The 22,568-nt window shown below is 35.1% G+C and overlaps 3 protein-coding genes across 4 annotated transcripts; all 3 read left to right on the forward strand.

Annotated features, from left to right (window-relative positions):
- The first annotated feature begins 4,084 nt into the window (after window positions 1-4,084).
- Window positions 4,085-8,697, forward strand: LOC110785468 (uncharacterized). 2 transcript variants are annotated; one of them, XM_056834840.1, is made up of 8 exons: window positions 4,085-4,792; window positions 6,577-6,668; window positions 6,754-7,463; window positions 7,569-7,639; window positions 7,729-7,818; window positions 7,914-8,093; window positions 8,168-8,237; window positions 8,317-8,434. In XM_056834840.1, exons 1-8 carry the CDS (start codon window positions 4,412-4,414, stop codon window positions 8,337-8,339), a joined length of 1,617 nt encoding a protein of 538 aa, XP_056690818.1. In that variant the 5' UTR covers window positions 4,085-4,411; the 3' UTR covers window positions 8,340-8,434. The 2 variants fall into 2 exon arrangements, with proteins under 2 accessions (XP_056690818.1, XP_056690817.1); XM_056834839.1 differs by having other exon boundaries at window positions 4,087-4,792; window positions 8,347-8,697.
- A 2,874-nt stretch (window positions 8,698-11,571) lies between these two features.
- Window positions 11,572-13,029, forward strand: LOC110785467 (18.1 kDa class I heat shock protein-like). Its single transcript, XM_056834841.1, has one exon. It carries the CDS (start codon window positions 11,615-11,617, stop codon window positions 12,110-12,112), a length of 498 nt encoding a protein of 165 aa, XP_056690819.1. The 5' UTR covers window positions 11,572-11,614; the 3' UTR covers window positions 12,113-13,029.
- A 2,337-nt stretch (window positions 13,030-15,366) lies between these two features.
- Window positions 15,367-22,493, forward strand: LOC110785514 (transcription factor MYB25). The gene is made up of 2 exons (XM_021989970.2): window positions 15,367-16,563; window positions 21,122-22,493. The coding sequence occupies exons 1-2, from the start codon at window positions 16,272-16,274 to the stop codon at window positions 22,120-22,122; spliced, it is 1,293 nt and encodes a 430-aa protein (XP_021845662.1). The 5' UTR covers window positions 15,367-16,271; the 3' UTR covers window positions 22,123-22,493.
- Window positions 22,494-22,568: the final 75 nt, after the last annotated feature.

The raw sequence follows: 22,568 nt of genomic DNA on the forward strand, positions 1-22,568 counted from the left end.
ATATAACTTATTTAGGTGAATTGGCTATAAAAACATACTTCCTCCGTTTCTGAAAGTTCTTTACGCTTTTGAATATGTGCCCAAAATATAAAAACTTTGACCGTAAATTCTCACTCTTATATACATCAAAACATTACAGGTAAGATCTTGTTAGATTGGTCTCGGTATGTATTTTCATAATATCAACTTTTTATAATTTTTTCACATACGAAATTAGATATATTAGTAGTTAAATATTGCATTGAAATCCGTGCAAATAGTAACTGGAAAGAACTTTCTGAAACGGAGGTAGTACTAGTATAATATTAAAGAAAAAACAAGTAATAGTGGAAAAGAAACGATGGGAAAATGCAAATGCCTTGTCTTTGGTAGACAATAGTGGAGTCTCCTTTTGTTGTCGATTGCACACATATAACATATTATTATGAGTGATTGTAACATCATGTACTGTATATTTTGTTATTGTATATAGTGAAGCACAACGATTAGAGGTTGCGGACCAACCCATGCTTTTGTTTCCATTACTGGTTACTTAAATTTTATCATTCCCATTCAAACAAATTTCACATCTCACTTCTAAAGAAACAGAAAAGATAGCTCATTAATTTGCTTTTTTTTCTTTTATCTTTTTCTGATTTTATTGGGATCCAGAAGGGATGCTAAAATCCATGCTGTCCCTATTAGCTAACTACCCCTCTATAAGTATCACTAGCTAGCTAACCCACTAGGCTTTACACTCACTCATGTAAATATGACAGTTATTACTTGGCTTTCCTTTTTATCATTTTCACTTTTAACTAATACTCCGTACACTTTTAACTACTCATTAGTCATCAGTCATTGCTCAACCATACTTTATGCTTGTCGGTTGATATCGAAGTACGGAGTAGTAGATACGGAGTAGTTGCTTAAGTCACCGGTTCAACTCTCTTGCAATCCCAAACAAGTGTTTTTAAGTGCATGTTGATAAGGAAGAAAAACTTGAAATTGAAATGCTCAGCCTAATTCTTCATTTCGAATGATAATAAAGATAAAATGATTAAAAGAAGAGAATCGTAATAAATAAATTAGAGCAAGATATTTCTTTTGCCGTCATAAAATCCTCTGCTTAATGGTCTTCAATTCCCAGTAGTAGTGAGTGATAGAAATAAAATCAAAATTTGATAAGTCCTTTCTTGCATCTTCAACTAACCCACTTATTTTCTACGCAACCTGCCAAATACATTGATCACCATCCTTAGCTCAAGCCATCATCGGCGTTCTAATTTCATAGCGGAAATTGCGTGTTAGGAGCTAGGAATCCCCTTTTATGTATTATTACCTCTGTTCATTAAAGTTTTTTACACTTACTATTTGCACGGATTCCAATTCAATATTCACTAATATATCCAATTCCGTATGTGAAAATATTATACAAAGTTGATATTATGAAAATACGTACCGAGACCAATCTAATATAAAACAATATCTAATGTTAAGCTAATCATACAAGAGAAAAAATTGACCACATATTAATCTAACGGGTTTACATCCTAAAACCAATTGGTGATAGGTGAATTAGCCACCAATCTTATATGTTAGCCAATTGCCCTTTATTTCTTCCATGTAAGTCCCAACTCACATGTGGTTTAATTTCTCAATATATGTAAGTTATCCCATATTGATAAAGATATGGAGGAACAGAGAAAGACTAATATCTTACGGAGTAAGAAAACATAGTTTTTTCTGTTCAGATCACATTTATCTTTGATCCAACTTCTACTGAATTTCTCAACCCTTACTTCAGTGGGACTTAACTCAACAGCTCCAAGTATTTTAATCATTTTCTTACGTACTGAGTAGATTAAACTATATAATACTTCGTATATGATATGCAGTATTGTGGATTTACAAAGAGAAAACATCTCAGAAAAGGGGGAAATCCCTTTTCAAATGAGCTGAGGTTGAACCTAAATTAGCGGGAAAATATCAAATTCAGGTAGATATAAGGAAATGGCGGCCTTCATAACTTATGTTACTTGTACTCGCGTAGGAGTATGTGTCTAAGTTTCCAATTCAGCTATTTTGTGAAATATTTTCATGATCATGACTCAAAATAGAATGTAAAGTGTCAAGCCTGTTAGAAATTTGGGTGTTGAAGACTTGGTGGGTATTTGTTGTTTATGTTTTAATATGGAGAGCAAGAATGAGCATAAGATAAAATGTTATAATTTTTCATTCCACATTAATCACCATACAACAAAGCTCTATTTATAGTTGTACATATGGATTATCTTCATTCTCTAGAATTTTCTACCTCTAGATTTTTCTAAACATTTCCCTGGATATTATTTTTTAGGTAAATTCTAGATATTATTTTACCTATATTTTCCCAAACACTCTACTAGATTTTTATGTAGTACATTCTAGATTTAGATTTTTTAGATTAACATTTTAACAAAGCCCACATATATTCTGATAATTTGATATGAGTATTTGAGGTGAAATGAAGAGTTCAAGATGATGGTACGTCTATGTATATGACCATTAATGGTCCTTACGTTCACGTAATATCCACCTGCATGCATATAATGTGGTTATCAAAATAACCAATTAAAGTATATTGTACTACGTAGGATTTATAGCACTGTTTTGGGAGGCATTATTTCAGAGGTACCATTAATTCTGTCATTTATTTTTTGTAATATATTGGCGGTCCTTCAAAACATTCCCACAAGGCCACAAGGGCACAACTAAACAGTTGAACATTGGTACAACTACAAGTCGATCAGTGGTCACGAGAAATATTGAAATTATGTAGTGAGGCTAACTTGACAGAAACATACACTTATCTAGAATAAATGACGTACACTTTTAATTTTTTAAAATTTCTTTTCATTTTCCAATTAGATCATGTTCTTTCTATTTTTGCCACTTACTTCATATTGATCAAATTTCAATAATTTGATAATATTTTCACTGGTTTTATTTCAATTCAACATATACACACACATGATCACATACGAATTATATTATTATATGGTCCATACGGATTGTAAACTTTAATCTCTTGAATTTTGGATGATAAGATCCGAACAGTATATCAACTAACCGCAAGAATCACTTCCAAGACAAAAAAATCAAACAATACTGCTCCAATATATCACAAATAATTCCGCAAATAATCACCAAGAAAACAACTAATAATGGACCGCAATCAAAAATCAAATGCAAAGGAATAAATTGCAATCAACATACATGAATTATGCATGTTTGGAAAACTCACTCGATGTGAAGAGTAAAAATTACCGGACTTTTGAGGAGTCCACATTTGCCGTCTTCTCTTATTATGATAAAATTTAGGTTAAAAAAACTCAACCAACCATACAAAGGTTCACAACCCACCAATACTTTCTTATACAAAAGATAAAAGATGAAGAATATCACCAAATTCCGTAGGTTCTATCCAGTTGTGATCATAGACAAACCGAAGCTCAAAACGACGATCCAACCGTTCAAAACAAGGCTCTATATGTGAATGGTTATATAATCCCCAACAAGCTGGCAAAATACCAACAAAATCCGACGGTTGAAACTCCGATAATCGACAATATTGTGAAAGTTGTCTTTGAAATCAGAGCATACACCCCTTTCTCTCACCCCTCTCCTTTCGTGTTTGTTTTTCTCTCTTCTTTTTTTCTTCTTCCACACCCCTTCCTCTTTTGCAGCTAAATGGAAACTTAAGATTCTCAAAGAAGCTCAAATTAACCCATTATTGAGGCACAACAATAAGTGGAACATTGGGCTTCCACTTACAACGTAAAACATAAGCACAAGTATTAACGTTACTTATGCATATTAGTGGGTTGGACCCACAACAACAGATGATTGAGTCTCTTAATAAATAAATAAATAAATAAATAAATAAATAAAAACTCGTTGCTACGAGTAATATACTTCCAAATTACTACGTACGTAATACAAAAGAGATCTAGGGAACATATAGATTGTTTCTCTTCAATTACTCCCACAAAGTAAAATTCAAGGGTTCTATGTGTAACTTTATTAAAATTCAGGATGTCATCTCGATCTAATGACCTCGGATTAAAACTTTATCATTGCCGTTGTTATACATAGTGTAGTACTTGTTAAGCACATTACTTATTTGAAGATTTTATTATGGAATATTGTAAAAAGTTACAGTCACACCTCCAAGCCAAGAACAAACCTTAAATTTCAGTGTATCTTTGTCTTTCCCTTCTGTCCAAGTCTCCTTGCTAAACCCATTCTAGTGGATTTGCTAAACTCTCCACTTTTAGAGCTTTCATCCTCCTATATTTCCTAACCAAACAAAATAATCACCTCATAAACAACATAATTAACCCGTTAATTAAGCCCAAAATCGCACTTTTTTGGTACGTACAAGTACAACATGGCTAATAACAATGATATTAGTACTATCTTCCAAGCCCCATGCCCAAAAAACTCTTTCCTCTACAACAAAACTCTATGTTCATGTTCTCCTGGCTATCTCTTTAATTCTTCTACAAAATCATGCTCTTTCTTTCGTGTTTCGCCTTCAGAATGGTGGACTAGTTCAACGGTTAAGCACTCCAATGTCGATGATGGTTACAAGAAGGCGATTAAACACCAGGAATATTATGTTGGGATTAGTATAATAGCTTTGTTAATGTGGATCTTATTATGTGTAGTCGTACGGTTTGGAAAGCTTGGGGATGGAAGGAATTCTTGGTTTCAGATTCGTTGGTGGATTAGTCGCCTTGATTTTACGTTTTCTTCCAACCATTGGCTGGCATGTTTTCTCCTTCCTTTTCTATTCACTTTTTTTTTCTTTGCTTTGGTTTCTTCCTTCCTTTACTTCCTTAGTTCTACCTCGTAATTGCGATAAGTGGTGAATTTTGAATAGTTTTAAGAAGGGGCCAGTAGAAAAACTAAATAATTACAAAGTTTTATATAGGGTGGTCTTATCCAAAAGACCACATTTGTGTCATACTCCCTCCGTCTCGGAATACTTGACCTGTTTTCCTTATCGGGCCGTCGCTTAATACTTGACCTGTTTCTAAAAATAGAAATATTCTAACAATATTATATTATTTCTCACTCCACACCTATTAACCCACCCACCCCCTACTCCATACAAAAAATAATTAAAAAATTCAACCCCTACTCTCCCCCAACCCCACCTCTTAACCCACCTCCCACTAACTACATTAAAATAATACCCCACTATCAACTACTGCCTATTAAATTAAATAAGTCAATTCAAGTCCCTTAAACTCTGTGCCGGTCAAACCGGGTCGAGTATTCCGGGACGGAGGAAGTACAAGTTAAACAATAAAACCAATTAGTTAAGCAATATAACTAATTAGTTAATCGCTATAAGCAATTAGTTGAGCACTAAAATCAATTAATTAAGCAATCGAATTGGCCTTTTTTCGGTAAGGCGGTCTTACACAAAAATCGCCCCTAAACAATATATTAGTATGTAATTAATACAGTTATACAAAATTTTTAAGAGGGCGTTACTAAACAATACACTCCCAAGACATAACTAACATCCGCCACTGCTTACCATCTTGCGTTTTTATAGGGGTGCAAGTTTTTTTTTTTTGACGGGTATCAAGAAAGGTTTGACTCACTCAATAAGAGCCTTACCTTAGATCCTAAAGGTCAAACGTTCGACTCCGACTAAGTGAGGGTACTTGAAGAGTTGAGGGTAGAGATTTTCTACCTTTTCCCTCTACTTCTAAGAGGGTTGATATTGTTAATGGTCTTTAACGCGTTGGCTAAAGCTAGTTTAGTTAAAAGGTCGAAAATCTCTAAGAACATCTCCAATGGTTGTAGTTATGAACTTGCTTGCAATTTTTAGAAATTTGAAACTACTAGCTTGACCATTATAGTTCAAATGTATTAGCTTGGCCAAGCAAATTAGCTTATTTAAGCTAATTTGCTTGAAAAAACTTGGCCAATGAAAGAATATTAAATTAATTAAAATATTAATTGACAAATATGACTACATTAAATATTAAGCTAGAAGTTAACCACTAGGGTACTAACTAGCTAGAAAGTAGCTTAAAATATATTCAGTTGTAACATTAGTAACTTATTAATTACAATTGATTTTATAAATAATTTTTTCGTAAAGTTAGTTTTTGAACTTGTCAAAAACATAAAAAGAATCCAATAGAATTTCTAATTCGAGCTCCTTTCTTTCTAGCCTTCTCCAGTATCATATTGAATTCAATCTCGGTTATCAAGTCCAAGTGAGGTAGCCCGCTAGTTTTATATATTGGGAATTCTCACTTTTTGTTATTTTTCCAATGTGGGCTAGTCTAAACTCATGTGAGTTTTCCTTAACAAATCACAATTGCTAACTGTTGTTCCGGAGTATTATAGCAGTGCCCTTAGGCCTATGGATAACAGGATAAGGCATTAAATATGGATGATTGTACATTTAGTACAATACATACTGACTTCAATTGATAAAAAATCTAGTAATTGCTGATTAAATAGTCCTGTCCATGGTAGAATTGTAGTGTACATGATGATCAAGTAACATTAACTTGCTCTTTGCAGGCTGATCAAAAGATAGTTAAGAAGCGAAAATCTGAACTTGGGGGAACTTTCACAATAGCTAGTTGGATGCTTTTCATCGGTCTGGTTGTTGCGTGAGTATATCTACTCGTTTTCTTATATCAAAATAACACTAGCGTACTGAGTTGCATTTAAACAAAGGACTTCCTTTTTCCGTAGGCTACTGTACCAGATCATAGCAACACTTGGGCTAGAAGTTTACACCATGAAGGCAACAAATGCACCAGATTTAATATCTTTCACCAATGATATAGAGTTGAACATAACCACCATTTCTAGCATGACTTGTTCTCAGCTTCGTGGTCCGAGCACGTTAGTTATTGGCACCCCTGGTTCTGTAGACCATAGCATAGTCCCTCTATCAGATTTTGTAAACTACTCTTGTCAAAACTCCAGTTTAGGTCCAGTGGTGACTCTCAGATGCAAAAACTGCCCACTCACCTATGACCGCGTCTACATTTCATGGCAATTTTTCGATATCCAAAACAAATTTCCTGCCACAGCTGTTGGGTTCCAGTTCAATTTTACGACAAAGGGTGGTGTAAATCAGCAAGAATATGCAAATTTTGTCAGTGGAACCATAAAGAATGGGATGAAATCTGATAATACAAGTATCACTTACAGAGGGGTTGATGCACATGTGTTGAAGTTTAATCTGTTTCCAAGGGTTCATCTTAATGTGAATGGTCTTAAGCTCCTTCAACCCTCATTTCATGAGTTTCGTCCTGGCTCTTCTGCGCATGATGAAGATAAGCTCCAGTCATTGCTACACAGTTCAAAGAATGGTTTGATCAACACTACATTAGCAATCCGTTTCCTGTCTGAATATTTGATTGAGATTGATGATGACAAAAGATATAATGGGATAGGTCAGTTTCTCTTGTAATTCGTTATGTCATGAAATCTTCGTGCTAAATTCTTATTACTGTCAAGTCTGTTATACATTTCTCATTTCCTGTAGTCTTTGATTACAGTCAGTTTCCTTGCTGATGTTGGTGGTCTCTATTGCCTCAGTGTTACACTGTTTCTTTTGCTCTTGTCTCTGGTACAGTTCCTCCAACTCTAGAAAATTCTTATCTATTTTCATCTCTGTGTCAATCTACCTTCATGACTTATCATTTTTTATATAATAAGTGTGAAATGCGGATCAAAAGACTGCGCAGTGAAGATCAGGTAATGCAAAACATTAGAAAACGAAGAATTTCTGAGGATCACTGGAATAAGGTAACATACGTATGGATTTGTCATTGCCCAGGTTTATTCAAAAGATCAATTTTAGACTTACTGTTGGAAATTGGAATCATATCTGCTTGAACTAGTTGCGAAAGTTCGTGGCATATACATATGGATGCCGCTTATTGAATGAAATTTACAACAGAAATGAGCAGCCAACATGTTGTATAGGAGGAAATGGATTGTCTATCACTAGAATTAAACAACGCGAGATCAATATTCAGTCCTTTGGCTTCAGAAGACAACCTCAGTCAGCTGATGAAAAGGTTTGTGTTTCAAAATAATGTACCCACATTTTGACTAGACAAAAATCTTCACATATATTCCGAAATATGGCCAGGTTTTTAAAGAAGGTCAGGAGTTATCTATGCTTAAAGAACATTACATAGCGCCTCCTCCAACTCTAAATGGTAAGTTCCATGCTTTAATTTGTAGTAATTGAGCTAGACTTTTTGGATGACCCTTGAATTATTAGGGTGATTTGATCAGTTTGTTTCTTCTCATGCAACTAATTAACAGAAATTAAAGGGGACTCGCCTAGTGATGTGTTGGCTCTGCAGAGTGATCTCCGGAATCTGTATGAATACAATGCAATGCTGAGAGATAAGTTGATTAGTGCTCATATAAGGCTTACTGATTTGGAAGCACACACTTCAGTTGCTTAGGAGGGGATATGTATTATGGCATTCAGTATTAAACTTAGAGATGCATTTAGTATTCAAATGTATAGTTATATACTTCGTATTCAAGTATTTAAATGCATTATGGTCTACAATCTAATTAGTGGTTAAGGATGTAGTTAAGCTTAGGCATGATGATATTAAGTAATTGAGTTGTGGAGCATAATTCTTACTTGATTTCAGAGCGTATTTGGTTGCCTCTAGGCTCACTGCAAGTCTACAATGTCAAGCCCATTGTGTTGGCCATGGGCTATTTTGCGTGCCCTGCTTGGCTACTAGCATATTGGGCTATGTATGTATTGGCGTACTGCCCTGTTGTCTGTTGAGTTGAGCCTGTTAAGACTTAAGAATACAATCTATATATGATTGTTAGATTAGCTATCCCACTTTGAAGATTTAAAGACAAATTGACTACATATAATATTTGTGGGCTACTCAACCTAAACCCTAGCACCAATGGGTTATAGGATGAAATTCTGTCAGATTTGTATGTGAAAGTTTGAAAACATATTTTCAAAGTTGCTAAATCTTAATCAATATAACAAACATCACCCCCTTGTTCTTTTTTCTCTATGATTAACTTTCTTCTACTCTAATCATTATAATAAAAATAAAAACTTTAGTTAAATAATATTAAACCATACACTTTTTTGAAGTTGCTAAATTTTAATCAATATAAGAAACATTGCCCCTTTTTCTTTTTCTCTATGATTAACTTTCTTCTACTCTAATCATTTTAATAAAAATAAAAACTTTAGTTAAATAATATTAAACCATACACTTTATAACTTATAGAGAGTATTTTAAAAAATATAACTAGAATAGAAATAACATTTAAAACCTCTTCTCCCCTTTAGGAAAAAAGAGAGTAGTGTTGTATTGTCAAGATTGTTAGGCACTCACTACTATTCAATTAATAACATTTGTAGAATGTATTGTTATTTGTGTCGTTGATGGGGTGAGACGAATTTCATCGGCAGGGGAGATTTTGATTGCAGTTGAATTGGTTATGGGTTGGTTTGAAAAATTTTGTTGGCGGTGAGAATAATTTTGTAGTAGTTGGGTAGAGTTTGTTGGTGATTTGGCCGAGTAATGGTTTCTCATAAGTAGGATAAGAGCTTGATCCAAACCCCTTTGTTGTTTTTTCAAAGGAGAAATCAATCTAACAAAATCAAAGTAACCTTGTCATCATTGGCAAGACTCAACTGTGGTTTAAACAAATTAAAATTACTCTTTGTCTCAATTTTAGACCAATTTATATTATAAAAAATAGAATGAAATAACACTCAAAACCCTTCTCCACATAAAAAAAAACAGTATTACAAATGTTACTTCACACTTCGCCAATATCTGATTTTTTCCATTTGAAGAAGATCTATATTTGTTATGCGAAACTTGTAAGTAAGTAGATAAAATAACATACATATACATTTTAGAGGAGGAAAATAAACCGAGAGAATTAAAATATGTAGAAAATTACTACTCTAAAAGAACAAAACATTATTGTTATTATATCATTTAATCAACAATATGGAACCTTGGTATAGACATCATATAAACAAAGAAAATATGGAAACTCATTCAATAAAATAGAGACTAAATTATTTATACTCAAATCAGTATAAATAATAAATCATAATGCAGTTATAGAAATTCACATATTAAACTACCCAATGACACATAAACATAAATGACCAATCAGTATAAAAAATTATTTCTTTTATAAAATTAGCTAACAACCATTCAATAATACAATACCAGTAATTCAGCAAAGTCACTTACCAACTGGTATAAAATATGTTACGACATTATTAGAGCATGACATTTTTATCTTAGACATCTAACAACAATTTAATTATCTAACATTAAGAAAGCATTATTAATCATACTCCGTAAATGTTTATGTCCATGATTAATTTCGTAACTACTTAATGTTTATTGTCATTCCTATTATACATAATACTCTGTGATGGTTTTATCTAATGCAATGCATTCTTTAAAAACATTCTAATTTTATAGAAATCTCATGCACTAGCACGGGCGCAAACTAGTAGTGTATTTACTACAAACTACATAGCATTTCCTAAGGAATATATTAGCAATTGATGACCAACTTGTTTATTCGTGTATTAATTTAAAAAACCGAGAACGACTTAGGTATTATCTAATGACATATTGTACGTAGATCCCATTCTGAACAACTAGGCTAAGACACCATTTATTCTATGAACTACTGGCTATATGAATATCTAAATTTATATTATTATCGGATATATCATGCCAACCATTTTTTCATTTTACTTAACAAATAAGTTAAAATAATAAAAAAAAAAAAAAAATCACCAATTTTACACACATTTTTTTTACCAAGTAATCAAGATAGCAGAAAAGACCCGTCAAAAAAAATTACTCCCTCCGTCCCATTTTAAGTGCCACAAATAGAATTTGACACAGATGTTTAGGGACATAAAAAAGAAAAGGAAAAAAACACTTTTAAATATTTTTTATTGTTAATGAAAGTGGTTCTTGAGATATTTTAAATTTAATTAATTAGAATAAATATGTAAATTTGTATGGGGCCCACTTATAATAAGGATAAGTTGCATTTAATCTGGAACAACTATAAAAGAGAAATGTGGCACTTAAAATGGGACGGGGGAGTAGCAGAAAAGAAAATAAGTACGGAGTATTATTTATTTTCAAAAGCAAAATGTTTTTCACCCAAAATTTTCCCTAAACAAACAAAGATAAACAAAAAACAAAATTACCCAGAAAAGTTCTCGTGGGCCCAACTATAAAAATTGAAATAAATCGTCTAACCCAACTCGTGGAATTTCAGTTTGGTGAAGTGTCTAGAATATTGCCGAACATCCTCATTTGTTGACTCATATTCGCTCCTCACTCTATCCGGTACCGAATAATACCCGCCAATTCAAGAACCTCCTAGAAATTTCATATCTGTGTATAAATACTTACCATATTCTCTACAACTGCACCATCATCGGTTAGAAAGATAAAAGAATTTCTCACATTCTCTTAGGTGAAATAAGCTCTAACAAACTACTCCATCAATTATTTCTCTCTACAAATCTAACAGGCAATCAAGAATGTCGCTGATTCCAAGCTTCTTCGGAAACAACCGGAGGAACAACACCTTCGACCCCTTCGCAATGGATCTGTGGGATCCTTTCGAAGGATTTCCCTTCGGTGGAAACCTCTCTCAGTCTCTCACCTCCGGCAGCACCGCCGCACGCGACACCGCCGCGTTCGTGAACAACGCTCGAATTGACTGGAAGGAGACACCTGAGGCGCACGTGCTTAAGGCGGATCTTCCAGGATTGAAGAAGGAAGAGGTTAAGGTTGAGGTGGAAGACGGGAAAGTGCTCCAGATCAGTGGAGAGAGAAACAGGGAGCAGGAGGAGAAGAACGATAAGTGGCACAGGATTGAGCGGAGTTCTGGAATGTTCATGAGGAGGTTCAGATTGCCAGAGAATGTGAAGATGGAGGAGATTAAGGCAAATATGGAGGATGGTGTTCTCACTGTCACTGTGCCCAAAGTGGAGGAGAAGAAACCTCAGATCAAATCAATTGACATTTCTGGCTGAATTAATCGTCAATTTATCTAATTATGTAGCGTTTGCTCTGCTTTTCTAGTGTTTTAGTTTTAATCCATGTGTTGTGGTAATGTTCTGATGTGTTAAATGACGATGTTGAGTTGTTGACGGTTGTGTAATCGGAATTTCAAATTTAATGAATTAATCGACTGTTGTTTTTACTCTGTTTTCTTCGCAATTTAGAAATTAGTTTTCAGCTAGCACATTTATAGATTCTGAATACGATACACATCTAAAAGACGTGCTTCCAAAATGGGAAGTAATGTAGATACGGGGAAAAGAAACAGTTTCTAACACTAGTTAGCCAACTTATCTCGGGTTTGATTAGATCAATATATCTCTCTATGACTGATTGACGGATTGCTCATTGCTCAAAATGAGTGTATTACTTCATGATAATTAATAAATTCAATTGTCAAATACCGAGGATTAATTAGTAGAGTACATATTTTCGCGGTTTTGAGCAAACTTTATTTTAGATGTAAATTGTGCACAGGCATCTTTGCCTCATGAAGGGCGAGATAGAGAGGGGTAAGCGAAAGAGTATATCAAATCAAGTATGGGTTGAATTTAACGAGACGGTCAAATGATAGACGAGGGTAATATAAAAGAGATGATGAGACTTATTTTTTTTTGTTGCTAATGAGGGGCTAACCCCAACAGAAGATAGGAATAAAGCTAAGAACTAGGAACTATTCGTGGCCAAGCCACTCAAACTAAGTCTTCATGAAGAATCTTCCCAAGCTCCAATGGTGGAACTTGAATCATTTCAAACTTTGAATTTTGTTGCACTCCAACATTTGCTAACCAATCTGTCGCCCTATTGCCTTCTCGATATACATGAAAGATGGATACCTCCCAATCGTTGTTTTTAATCATATTACGACAACTATGAATCACATGAACACAATCCCTTCCATATGGTTCATCGTTGCTTATTGCGGACACTGCAGCCACATTATCCATTTGTATCATGATTTTCTTCACTCCCATTCTTATGGCAAAATCAAGTCCAATCTCAAGAGCTTTAATTTCAGCTCTAAAGGCTGTACACGACCCAAAGTTAGCAGAAAAAGCATATTGTAGGACACCAGAATGGTCTCGTATTATGCCTCCTCCACCTGCTAGTCCGGGATTCCCACGCGATGCTCCATCTGTATTCAAAGCTAGCCATCCTTGTGCAGGGAATTTCCATCTAATCATAATCTCTTGTCTAGTCTGTAAAGAAGCATTGGGAGCAAGGACATCATTCCTAAGCGTTCGCCATGTTTCTTCAAACCGAGTGAGCAGGAAGCCTCCCACATTCATGGGTATGTCCCTACTTCTTCCAAACACTACATAGTTTCTCCAATTCCATATCCACCATAATGTAGTTGCAAAGTAAGTTGGCCAAATTTCCTCATCTTTACCTCTTTGTGGTGAATACGTGAGGTTGTTATATAGCCATTGTTGTAGACCACTCGTACGGAAATTTGGTGCATTGGCAGGACCTCCAACAATACTCCAGACCTCTTTAGCTTCAGGACAGTCTCTGAGAATGTGGAGTGTGGTCTCTTCTGCCTTCCCACACCGTGGACAAGTTGGGTCAAGGGTGAGATTTCTTATCACCCGGTTAACATTCCCCAACAATCTATTGTGCATTGCTAACCACATGAAGACTTTGATACGTTGTTGGACACGAGTCTTCCATACTGCTTCCCATTTTTTTATCCATGGGTTCAATATCATCTCTTCTAATAAGTTTCATGGCAGACTTAATTGTAAAGGATCCCTTTGATGAGCCTCCCCAGTAAATCAAGTCACCCATAGTTGGGTCATCTTTAAGCTCATAAGCATCAATTTCTTTAAGCACTTCGGGAGGGAGTAGTTCTGCCAACGTAGTCCACTTCCATGAGCAAAATTCCTTAACCCACATTTCCTCAACTGTTGCCCCATCAATTTCTAATGGAATTGCTCTTATAGCATATTCACGAAGGGTTTTATTGGATACCCAACGATGGTCCCAAAATAGAGTTTTACTTCCATTCCCTACCGCCATTCTTGAACCTTTGCAAATAGTAGTCGCATTTTCCGTAATACCTTTCCATACATTTGACATATTTTGTTTTGACTCAAACATGTCAATATCGCACCTCCCTTTGCAATATTTGGCTCGGAGTACTCTAGACCATAATGCATTAGGCTCCGTTAGTACTCTCCAGCCCAATTTTGTAAGGAAAGCTGAGTTAGCTTGCCTAGCCGATCTTATACCAATGCCTCCTTGGTTTCTTGGTTGCTGTAGCTTGTCCCAAGAAATAAGGTGAATTTTTCGTTTCTCCTCTGTACTTCCCCAAATAAACTCCCTCGACCGTTTGTCTATATCATCACAAACTGTCCTAGGAATTTTGACCGTTTGCATTGCATATGTCGCCATTGTTGAAATTGTAGACTTGGCTAAGGTAATTCTATCTGCAAGAGACAGATACTTAGACTTCCAACCTGCTAACTTCCTGTCAATTTTCTCACAGAGATATCCAAAAGTCTCCCTTGTAACTCTACTGGTCAACGTTGGCATACCCAAATAAACTCCAAGATCATTAGTAGCTTCAATACCGTACAGATGCCTTGTTGTTGCTCCATAGGTACATTTTGAGAAAAATATACCCTTGATTTGGGTAAACTAATTTTTTGACCTGAAGCCACGCAAAACTTATGAAGACACTTTTGCATATTACTAGCTTGCTCAATAGTTGCTTCCGAAAAAAGCATAATATCATCCGCAAAAAATAAATTAGAGAGGTCTGGGCCATTACGACTAGTACGAATTGGAACCCATTTACCTTCAATAATCGATTCCTCAATAACTTGATTTAGTCTTTCCATACATAATACAAAGAGGTACGGGGACAAAGGATCACCTTGACGAATCCCCCGTGAAGGTTTGAAAGCTTCTGTAGGCTCCCCATTCCATAAGACTTTCAAGGTAGAAGTAGTAACACATTCCATTATTACCTTGATAAGTCTTACAGGGAAGCGTATTTCATTTAGAGTGTCTTGTATGAAGCTCCAACATAGTCTGTCATAAGCCTTCTCAAAATCAATTTTTATGGCCATAAATCCCTTCGACCCTTGCTTGTGTCGCATTGTATGTATGACCTCTTGGACGATCACAATATTATCCGTTATTTTTCTACCCGACACATAACTGATAAATATACAGAGGGTGATCGATTATGACACATAATTTCCATCATGTTACATTATTAAAATCGGACGAATTAAGTGTGGGAGACACTCTCTTTTTTTGTTAGTTCGGGATAGTGATTATTTTAAGTTGAGATTTAAGTTGTTACCCGGTTATATGTTTTATTCGAAAATCTTTAGTGTGTGCACAAAACGTGTGAGGTATGATTATATAGTGACTGTTGAATAACCCGTTAATTTTTAAACTTAAATATCTAGTTAGATTATTTTTTTGATAAAATGTTTAATTTAGTCCAGAAAAATTACGAATATGATTAAAACTTGCGTGACACTATCGTGCTCTGTATACTGTGTTGTTTGGTGTAATTTGCACGAGTACGATTAAAACTTGCGTGACACTACCGTGCTCTGTATATTGTGTTGTTTGGTGTAATTTGCACGAGTACGATGGATCTACAAAATGTGCTTAAATGCTTAATTAGAGTTTGGAACCTACTTCTTTTTCTTTTTTCTTTTTTTGGTGTACCAACCCGGTTCACCTTTATGGCTAATTTAGATTCGGGGCGAGTTTTGAGTTGATAAGTTTCATTTCCCTCCCAATTATTATTGCGGAGATTGAACACGGGGATCCTCCCTACCAAGTTCAGCCTCAATCATCACCAAACCAACAGACAATGGATAATACTTCATATTTTAATTGTGTAATACGGAGTACAAGAGATTAAAGGAGGAATGGATAAAGATGGGAAGAAATAAAAAAGGAGGAGAAGAACGAGGACAAGTTGGTAATTTCAATGATAAAACCGCCTTTAGGGAGAAAAACAGGAAACCGAAACATTTTGCCACACCTCTCCAAACGACTTTGACAACAACCCATACTCCTTTTTCTCTCTCCTCTAGTTGCAGTTAGGAAGGTAGGTACGGTTAGAGAGATACAGCACCAAATTGAAAAAAAAAAGGAGTAAAAATGAGTGACCAACCGATGACTACCGAAGACCCTAACGACCTCACCCTCCCCGACGCCGCCACCGCAACCGCCACCGCTGAATCCGACAGAACTCCCGCCGCACCATCAGGCAGTCGAGTCAGGGGTCCCTGGTCGCCGGAGGAAGATGCCATACTTAGCGAGCTAGTCAGTAAATTCGGAGCCAGAAATTGGAGCCTCATCGCCCGCGGAATTCCCGGTCGCTCCGGCAAGTCTTGCCGTCTTCGCTGGTGTAATCAGCTTGACCCTTGCGTCAAGCGTAAACCTTTCTCCGGTAATTTCTGTATTTCCTTATTTTTGTTTACCGCTCCTTGAATTTTGAAAATGTTTCACTTTTTTCTCTCTCTCCAGATTGTAAATCTGTATGTTTGGTGCTATTGCTTTTGATTACTGTGGATGTTTATGATTTGTGTGTTGTTGTCCAATTGCTTTTTAATTGATCATCTGGTTCATGTTTTTCAGCTTTACATTAGCTGATGCGCAAGTTTTAAATTGCCTAATTCGTGTTTTTATATGTGAACATTGATAAAATTTTCATGGTTCTTCCGCCAATGCTTTATTTTGCTGCAATTGTACTACTACTCTGTTTGCTAAATTTTCATTGTTTTTTGTATTTGGTGTTTACACGGTTGGATTTAACCAAATTTGCCGATGGGATGCTGTGAATTTCACTTGGCTCCTTTAGGTCTCACTTGAGTATTAGGGTGTTACTAATTTTAATAAAAAACTAAATTTAAGTTATTGAAGAACTTGTTCTGACATTAAGTTGTTGATAGATGGTATAGTTATTTGTAAAGTACATTTTGTGATGGTTTCAATGGTTCGTCTACGTTGTTTTTTTTTAATTGTTTGGCATTTTCGCTAACATGCACTCGTATGATTGACCATGAGATGGAAAACAGAAATAAACATTGTTAATGAAGCATGTGCCATAACCTAAAGTATGTTTATTATCTTTTACGACGCATCTCCTTGGCAATGCACGATGTTGATGCATCTCCTTGGCAATGCACGATGTTTTTGTCTTAGTAAATGGCCTTGTGAACAAGCTTTAGTTAATGCAATCTTGAGGTGACTCATTACTTACGTGTGAGGCTGTGATTAGCTAGAAGTGTATGTCTCAATCAAAGGAGGACTTTAAAGATTGGTTATCCAATTGCATTTATTAAATTTAAATCTTGAGTAGCAGTTTTCTTTCGCAGTCAAACTTATTCGTAAAATCACTTGGACATAATTAATTTTTCATCTTCCATTGTATCGATGGATGAACTATGACTCCTTTATATTACAATCAACAGTATTTGAACCGTGTATAGGATATTGTTGCACTTTTCTAACAACGTATGGCCTGCAAAAATAGAAACTATTACTTAGGTTACGCTGGTATATGATCATTGTGGTTTATCTCATCACAACCTGTTCTAGTTGTCGTGTAGTTGTCTTAATATGTGCTCAATTGTAGTTGTCTTTGCCTAGTTCTCTCCCTTCTCTCGCATCATTTTATATTATTTTAATTTGTTTTCAATAGGATTATGATTATAGTGAACAAATCTTTTCTTTTTGCATTTGGTGTCTCCAGTTTAGCGAGCGGCATCTTACTGATTAAAAGAAAATTTAGTTTCTTGGACTTAATATTTGTGACGACGTCTTTCAATTTTGATCTAGGAAATCTACTAAACCATACAATGTGATCCCATAATATTTTTATGTCCCCACAAGGTAGTGTTTGGGAATGAGCATTTAATTTCAAATACTGGATTTCAAATGCAGAAATTGAAATCCTCATACCCAATTCCGAAGTATTATGTTTGGGAAAACCAAAGATTCCTAAATCTATAATTTCATATACACCATGTTGTTTGGAAAAACTAGAATTTCATTTCCACAATTTAAAATTTCAACTGATATTTTCACAAAGAGAAATTTCACAAAGAGAAATTTCTCAAAGAGAAAGTAAAAGGATTAAATCTCAAATCAGTTTTGGATCTCTTTTTTGTTTACCGCTCCGTGAATTTTGAAAATGTTTCACTTTTTTTGTTTTCCCACCCTCCAGATTGTATTGTTATGTTTGGTGTGATTGCTTTTGAATACTGTGGATGTTTGTGATTAGCGTGTAGTTGTCCAATTGCTTTTTGATGGATCATTTGGTTCATATTTTACAGCTCTTTAATTAGCTGAAACGAAGTTTGAAATTGCGTAATTTCCGTGTTTTTTATGTGTGAACATTGGTAGAAATTTTCATTGTTATTCCGCTAATGCTTTATCTGCTACAACTATACTACTTTAATTAGTCGGGTGCAACCAAAATTGCTATGCTTTCGGAATTTATGATAAAAGAGGGTTTCATTTGTTTGATGTGGTGTTGAATGCAAACTGATGTGAGTTTCAGTTGATTCAGCCTCATCCGAGTAAAATTAAGCTGTTTGAAGAACTTGTTTTGACATGAAGTTGATAGAGGATAACATCTAGTGTTTGAGGTTTGTTTGTCTATGTTTTAGGTTTTTATATGGATTTAACGAAATGAGAAATATACTTTGGTAGTGTAGAGTTTATTATCCCTTTTGATGCATCTCCTTGGAAATGATCCTTAGGTGATTCATTACGAAACTTGATGCAATCTTGAGTATGTGATTCAACTTGAAGTGTCATGCGTCAATCAGAAGAGGACTTTAAAGAATTGGTTGTCTAATTGCATTTATTAAATTTAAAATCTTAAGTAGTGATTTCTCTTCCGTAGTCAAGCTTATTAGAAAATCACTTGGTCATAATTTGAGTCGTGATAATTTTATTCATACTTCTATTGTATTGATAGAGGAACTATATCCGATGTTGTTGGCTAATCAGAAACTCTCCCTTTATCTTATGTTCAATGTGGTTTATCTCATCACAACTTGTTCTAGTTGTCGTGTAGTTCTCTGCTTTCTGCACGATATGTTTCTAATATAGTTATATAGTAGTCTTTGCCTAGTTCTCTCCTCTCTTTTTTCTTGCAACATTTGTTTTATTTTAGTTTGTTTTCAATAAATTTTTGCATTTGTTGTCTAATGCCAAGTTTAGCGGCATCCGACTAACTTAAAAAAATATTTAGTTGTTTGGACTTGATATTTGTAACGCCGACTTTCAATTTTGATCTAAAAATCTACTGATATTCGTGCGGGTGATCTTGTAATTCTTCGTTAATCACCCGGACAAATCTTTATGTTTTTAGCATTTGATGTATAACGCTCTTATTAGTGGCATAATTCTCAGCAAAAGAAAATTAGTTTTTTGGACTTAATATTTGTTACGACCTCTTCCAATCTTGATCTAGAAAATCTACTAACGATAAAAAGTTGATTCTATAATTCTTCCATGCTATCGCTCCTTTCAAAATAATTAATAATAGTGTGTATAGAAAGATAGGATCAGGTACCAAATATGATGAAGAAGTTGAAGGAGAAATGAAAAGAAATATAGATATATAGATTGACAAATAAAAGGAGGTTGTGAATACTAAGTGTTCTCATTTTAGGAGAGGCTATTAATATGTCTTTGAAGTTTTTAAAATGTGACAAGTGGCATCTAAATTTTTTTGTTTTAAAATTTGACGAATGGAGATTATGAATACTAAAGTTTTTTTTAAAAAAAGTGAAATAAAGTCTTTGAAATGTTACAAGTGGCATGTAAGTTTATCTATTTTAAAATATTAGTATAGGTAGATGTAATTTACCTTCCATTTCTGGTAGAAGTGGATACCCCAAGTTCTTTTGCAATTGAAATTTCTTTAAAACTAACTAATATTAGGATCCTTTTCCTATCTGTGGTGTATAGTGTAATATTTTGTGCAGATTCGCATGATATTACAAATAAAAGGGTATGGAAATGACGTTAATGTTTAATTTGATGTGATATATCATGTGTATGTCTTAGACTGGTAGCTCCAGTTGAGATTCGTTACGTTGTAACAAAAAAAAGTGGGACATACATGATACATGCCAAGTTATGCACAAATTTCATTGCTCCAGAAATTATGATCTTATACCAGACCATCCTTTTGTGAATATTTATGTATTGTACATGGTTTTTGTCTTCCCTATAGGTTAACTCGATCTTTATGTATGGTCAATGGCCTTTTGTAGGCAGTCCATTTTAGACATAGTTTGACTCGTTCTTTTGCAATTAAAAACTTGTTCTATAGTAGATGGGTCAAAATTCACAATTCTTAAGCTTTTGAATTGTAATGCACTTAATTAAGATGGTTCATTCCTTCAAAAAGAAAATTAGGATAGTTCATCAAATTTCCTGTGCTTTGTATTTTCATATTAATCTTTAAGTAGCATATAGGCAATTGAAAATGGCTTCATCAAATTTCCTGTGCTTTGTATTTTCATATTTATCTTTAAGTAGCATATAGGCAATTGAAAATGGCTTCATCAAATTTCTTGTGCTTTGTATTTTCATATTAATTGTTAAGTAGCGTATAGGCAATTGAAAATGGCTTCTTCTATCGCAGGGTAAGGCCGTCTGCATCCAATTCCCCCTTTCCCTGGGCAGGGCAGGTGTCTCTTTGTAAGCGTTGGGGGGTTTATACTGCTTTAAATGTTGTTCGTGCATGTCCATCATTAATACCAGTTTACTGTTTACCATAGGCCTATTCTGTGGTTTTCAAAGATAATCCTTTTATATCCATTTTAGGAACCTTACTGAGCTTCATGATCTTGTTGCACGTGATAGACGACAGTGATCAGATCATCTCAAGGCGGTCTTTTACAATATTATCTGCTACTCCAATATTTATAGATATAACCATGTTTTCTTTTTCTGTGTGTTTAATGAGAAAACTGTTGCTGCAGAAGAAGAAGACCAGATTATAATTTCAGCACATGCAACTCATGGAAACAAATGGGCCTGCATAGCAAAGCTTCTACCGGGAAGAACAGACAATGCTATAAAAAACCATTGGAATTCAACTTTGAGACGGAGGTATGATTTTGGTAAGTCGGTAGGAGATACCAGCTATGAAAAAAACAAGGCATCATCCGAAGAAACAGTTTCAGGTGAAACCGATTCGTTTAAGGCTTATGATGGAAGACAAGATGTAAATATGGTGGTTAACCAATATATTCAGTCCGATTACCAGTCTCCAGTCAATGAAAACCAACCCATGCAACCTGAAAACCAACCTTCAATTCCGTTTGAGAATCACCTTGTAGTTCCATATCATCCTATTGTTGCATATCCGCCCATTGTTGCATATCCACCCGTTGTAGCTCATTTTGTTGAACCCACAGAGCCTCATACACTCTCTCGTCCAGTTGCACGTGTTGGTGCTTTTAACGTGTATCAACCTTCATCTAATAACTTCACACCTGCTGCACCAATTCACAAGCCTGTGCCTGTAAAGGGTCCTTTGGTGAATGCCTTCCAACCGGATTTTGGCATCTCCAAGTTTCTGGATGGAGTTGAGTGTGAGCCAATTATTCCTTTGCGATGTGGGCATGGATGTTGCTCTACTCCAGCTAATGTTAAATCTAGAAGCTCATTGTTGGGGCCTGAATTCATAGAATATGATGATCCTCCTTCCTTTTCAAGCCATGAATTAGCCTCAATAGCTACAGATTTGAACAATATCGCGTGGATCAAAAGTGGGTTGGATAGTACCTGTACCAGAAGAATGGAGGATCCTATTCAGAGAAGAGACTCTCATGAGACTGATAATTCTGAGCAATCTGCGCAGACCAGTAATATGCGTTTTGATGAAGGACGGAGCAAGCTTATGGGGATGATGACAGAAGTGTTCTCAACTCAGATACCGAGGCAAACAGTCTCATTGCCAGCTGAAGTTGGGGTTTGATCTATAGTCTTTTTGTTATTTATAGTCATGCTGATATACAACTATACAAGGGATGAGACTGTTCTTAAGTTTTATTGCCCGAAGAACGAACGGGCGAGGTTCTTACATTGACTAGATATCTGTTGATTTGACCAGCCACTTGAATAGGATGGAAATTTTGGAGTTATTCTGGAGAGCAATAATACCAGCTGTGGATCTGGTTTGCAGGCTGTGTTAAAGAGTTCTTGTTACTAGTGTTGGATTTTTATTTGAGAAATTGTAATAATTGTCCAACTTATAGAGGTAAAATGACAATTTTGAAAAGTGGCTTGTAGTTAATTTATGAGATAAATAGCTAAATACCATCTGAACTTGTTACAGTAGCAACAAAATGTTTTTTGTAACTGTCTTTATTTGTTCACTTGTTGCTCAAGATATCTTGGAAACGAGAATGTCCTTGAAATACA

The sequence above is a fragment of the Spinacia oleracea genome, chromosome 1 (assembly GCF_020520425.1).
Source record: "Spinacia oleracea cultivar Varoflay chromosome 1, BTI_SOV_V1, whole genome shotgun sequence".
In the NCBI taxonomy this organism is placed as follows: Eukaryota; Viridiplantae; Streptophyta; class Magnoliopsida; order Caryophyllales; family Amaranthaceae; genus Spinacia; species Spinacia oleracea.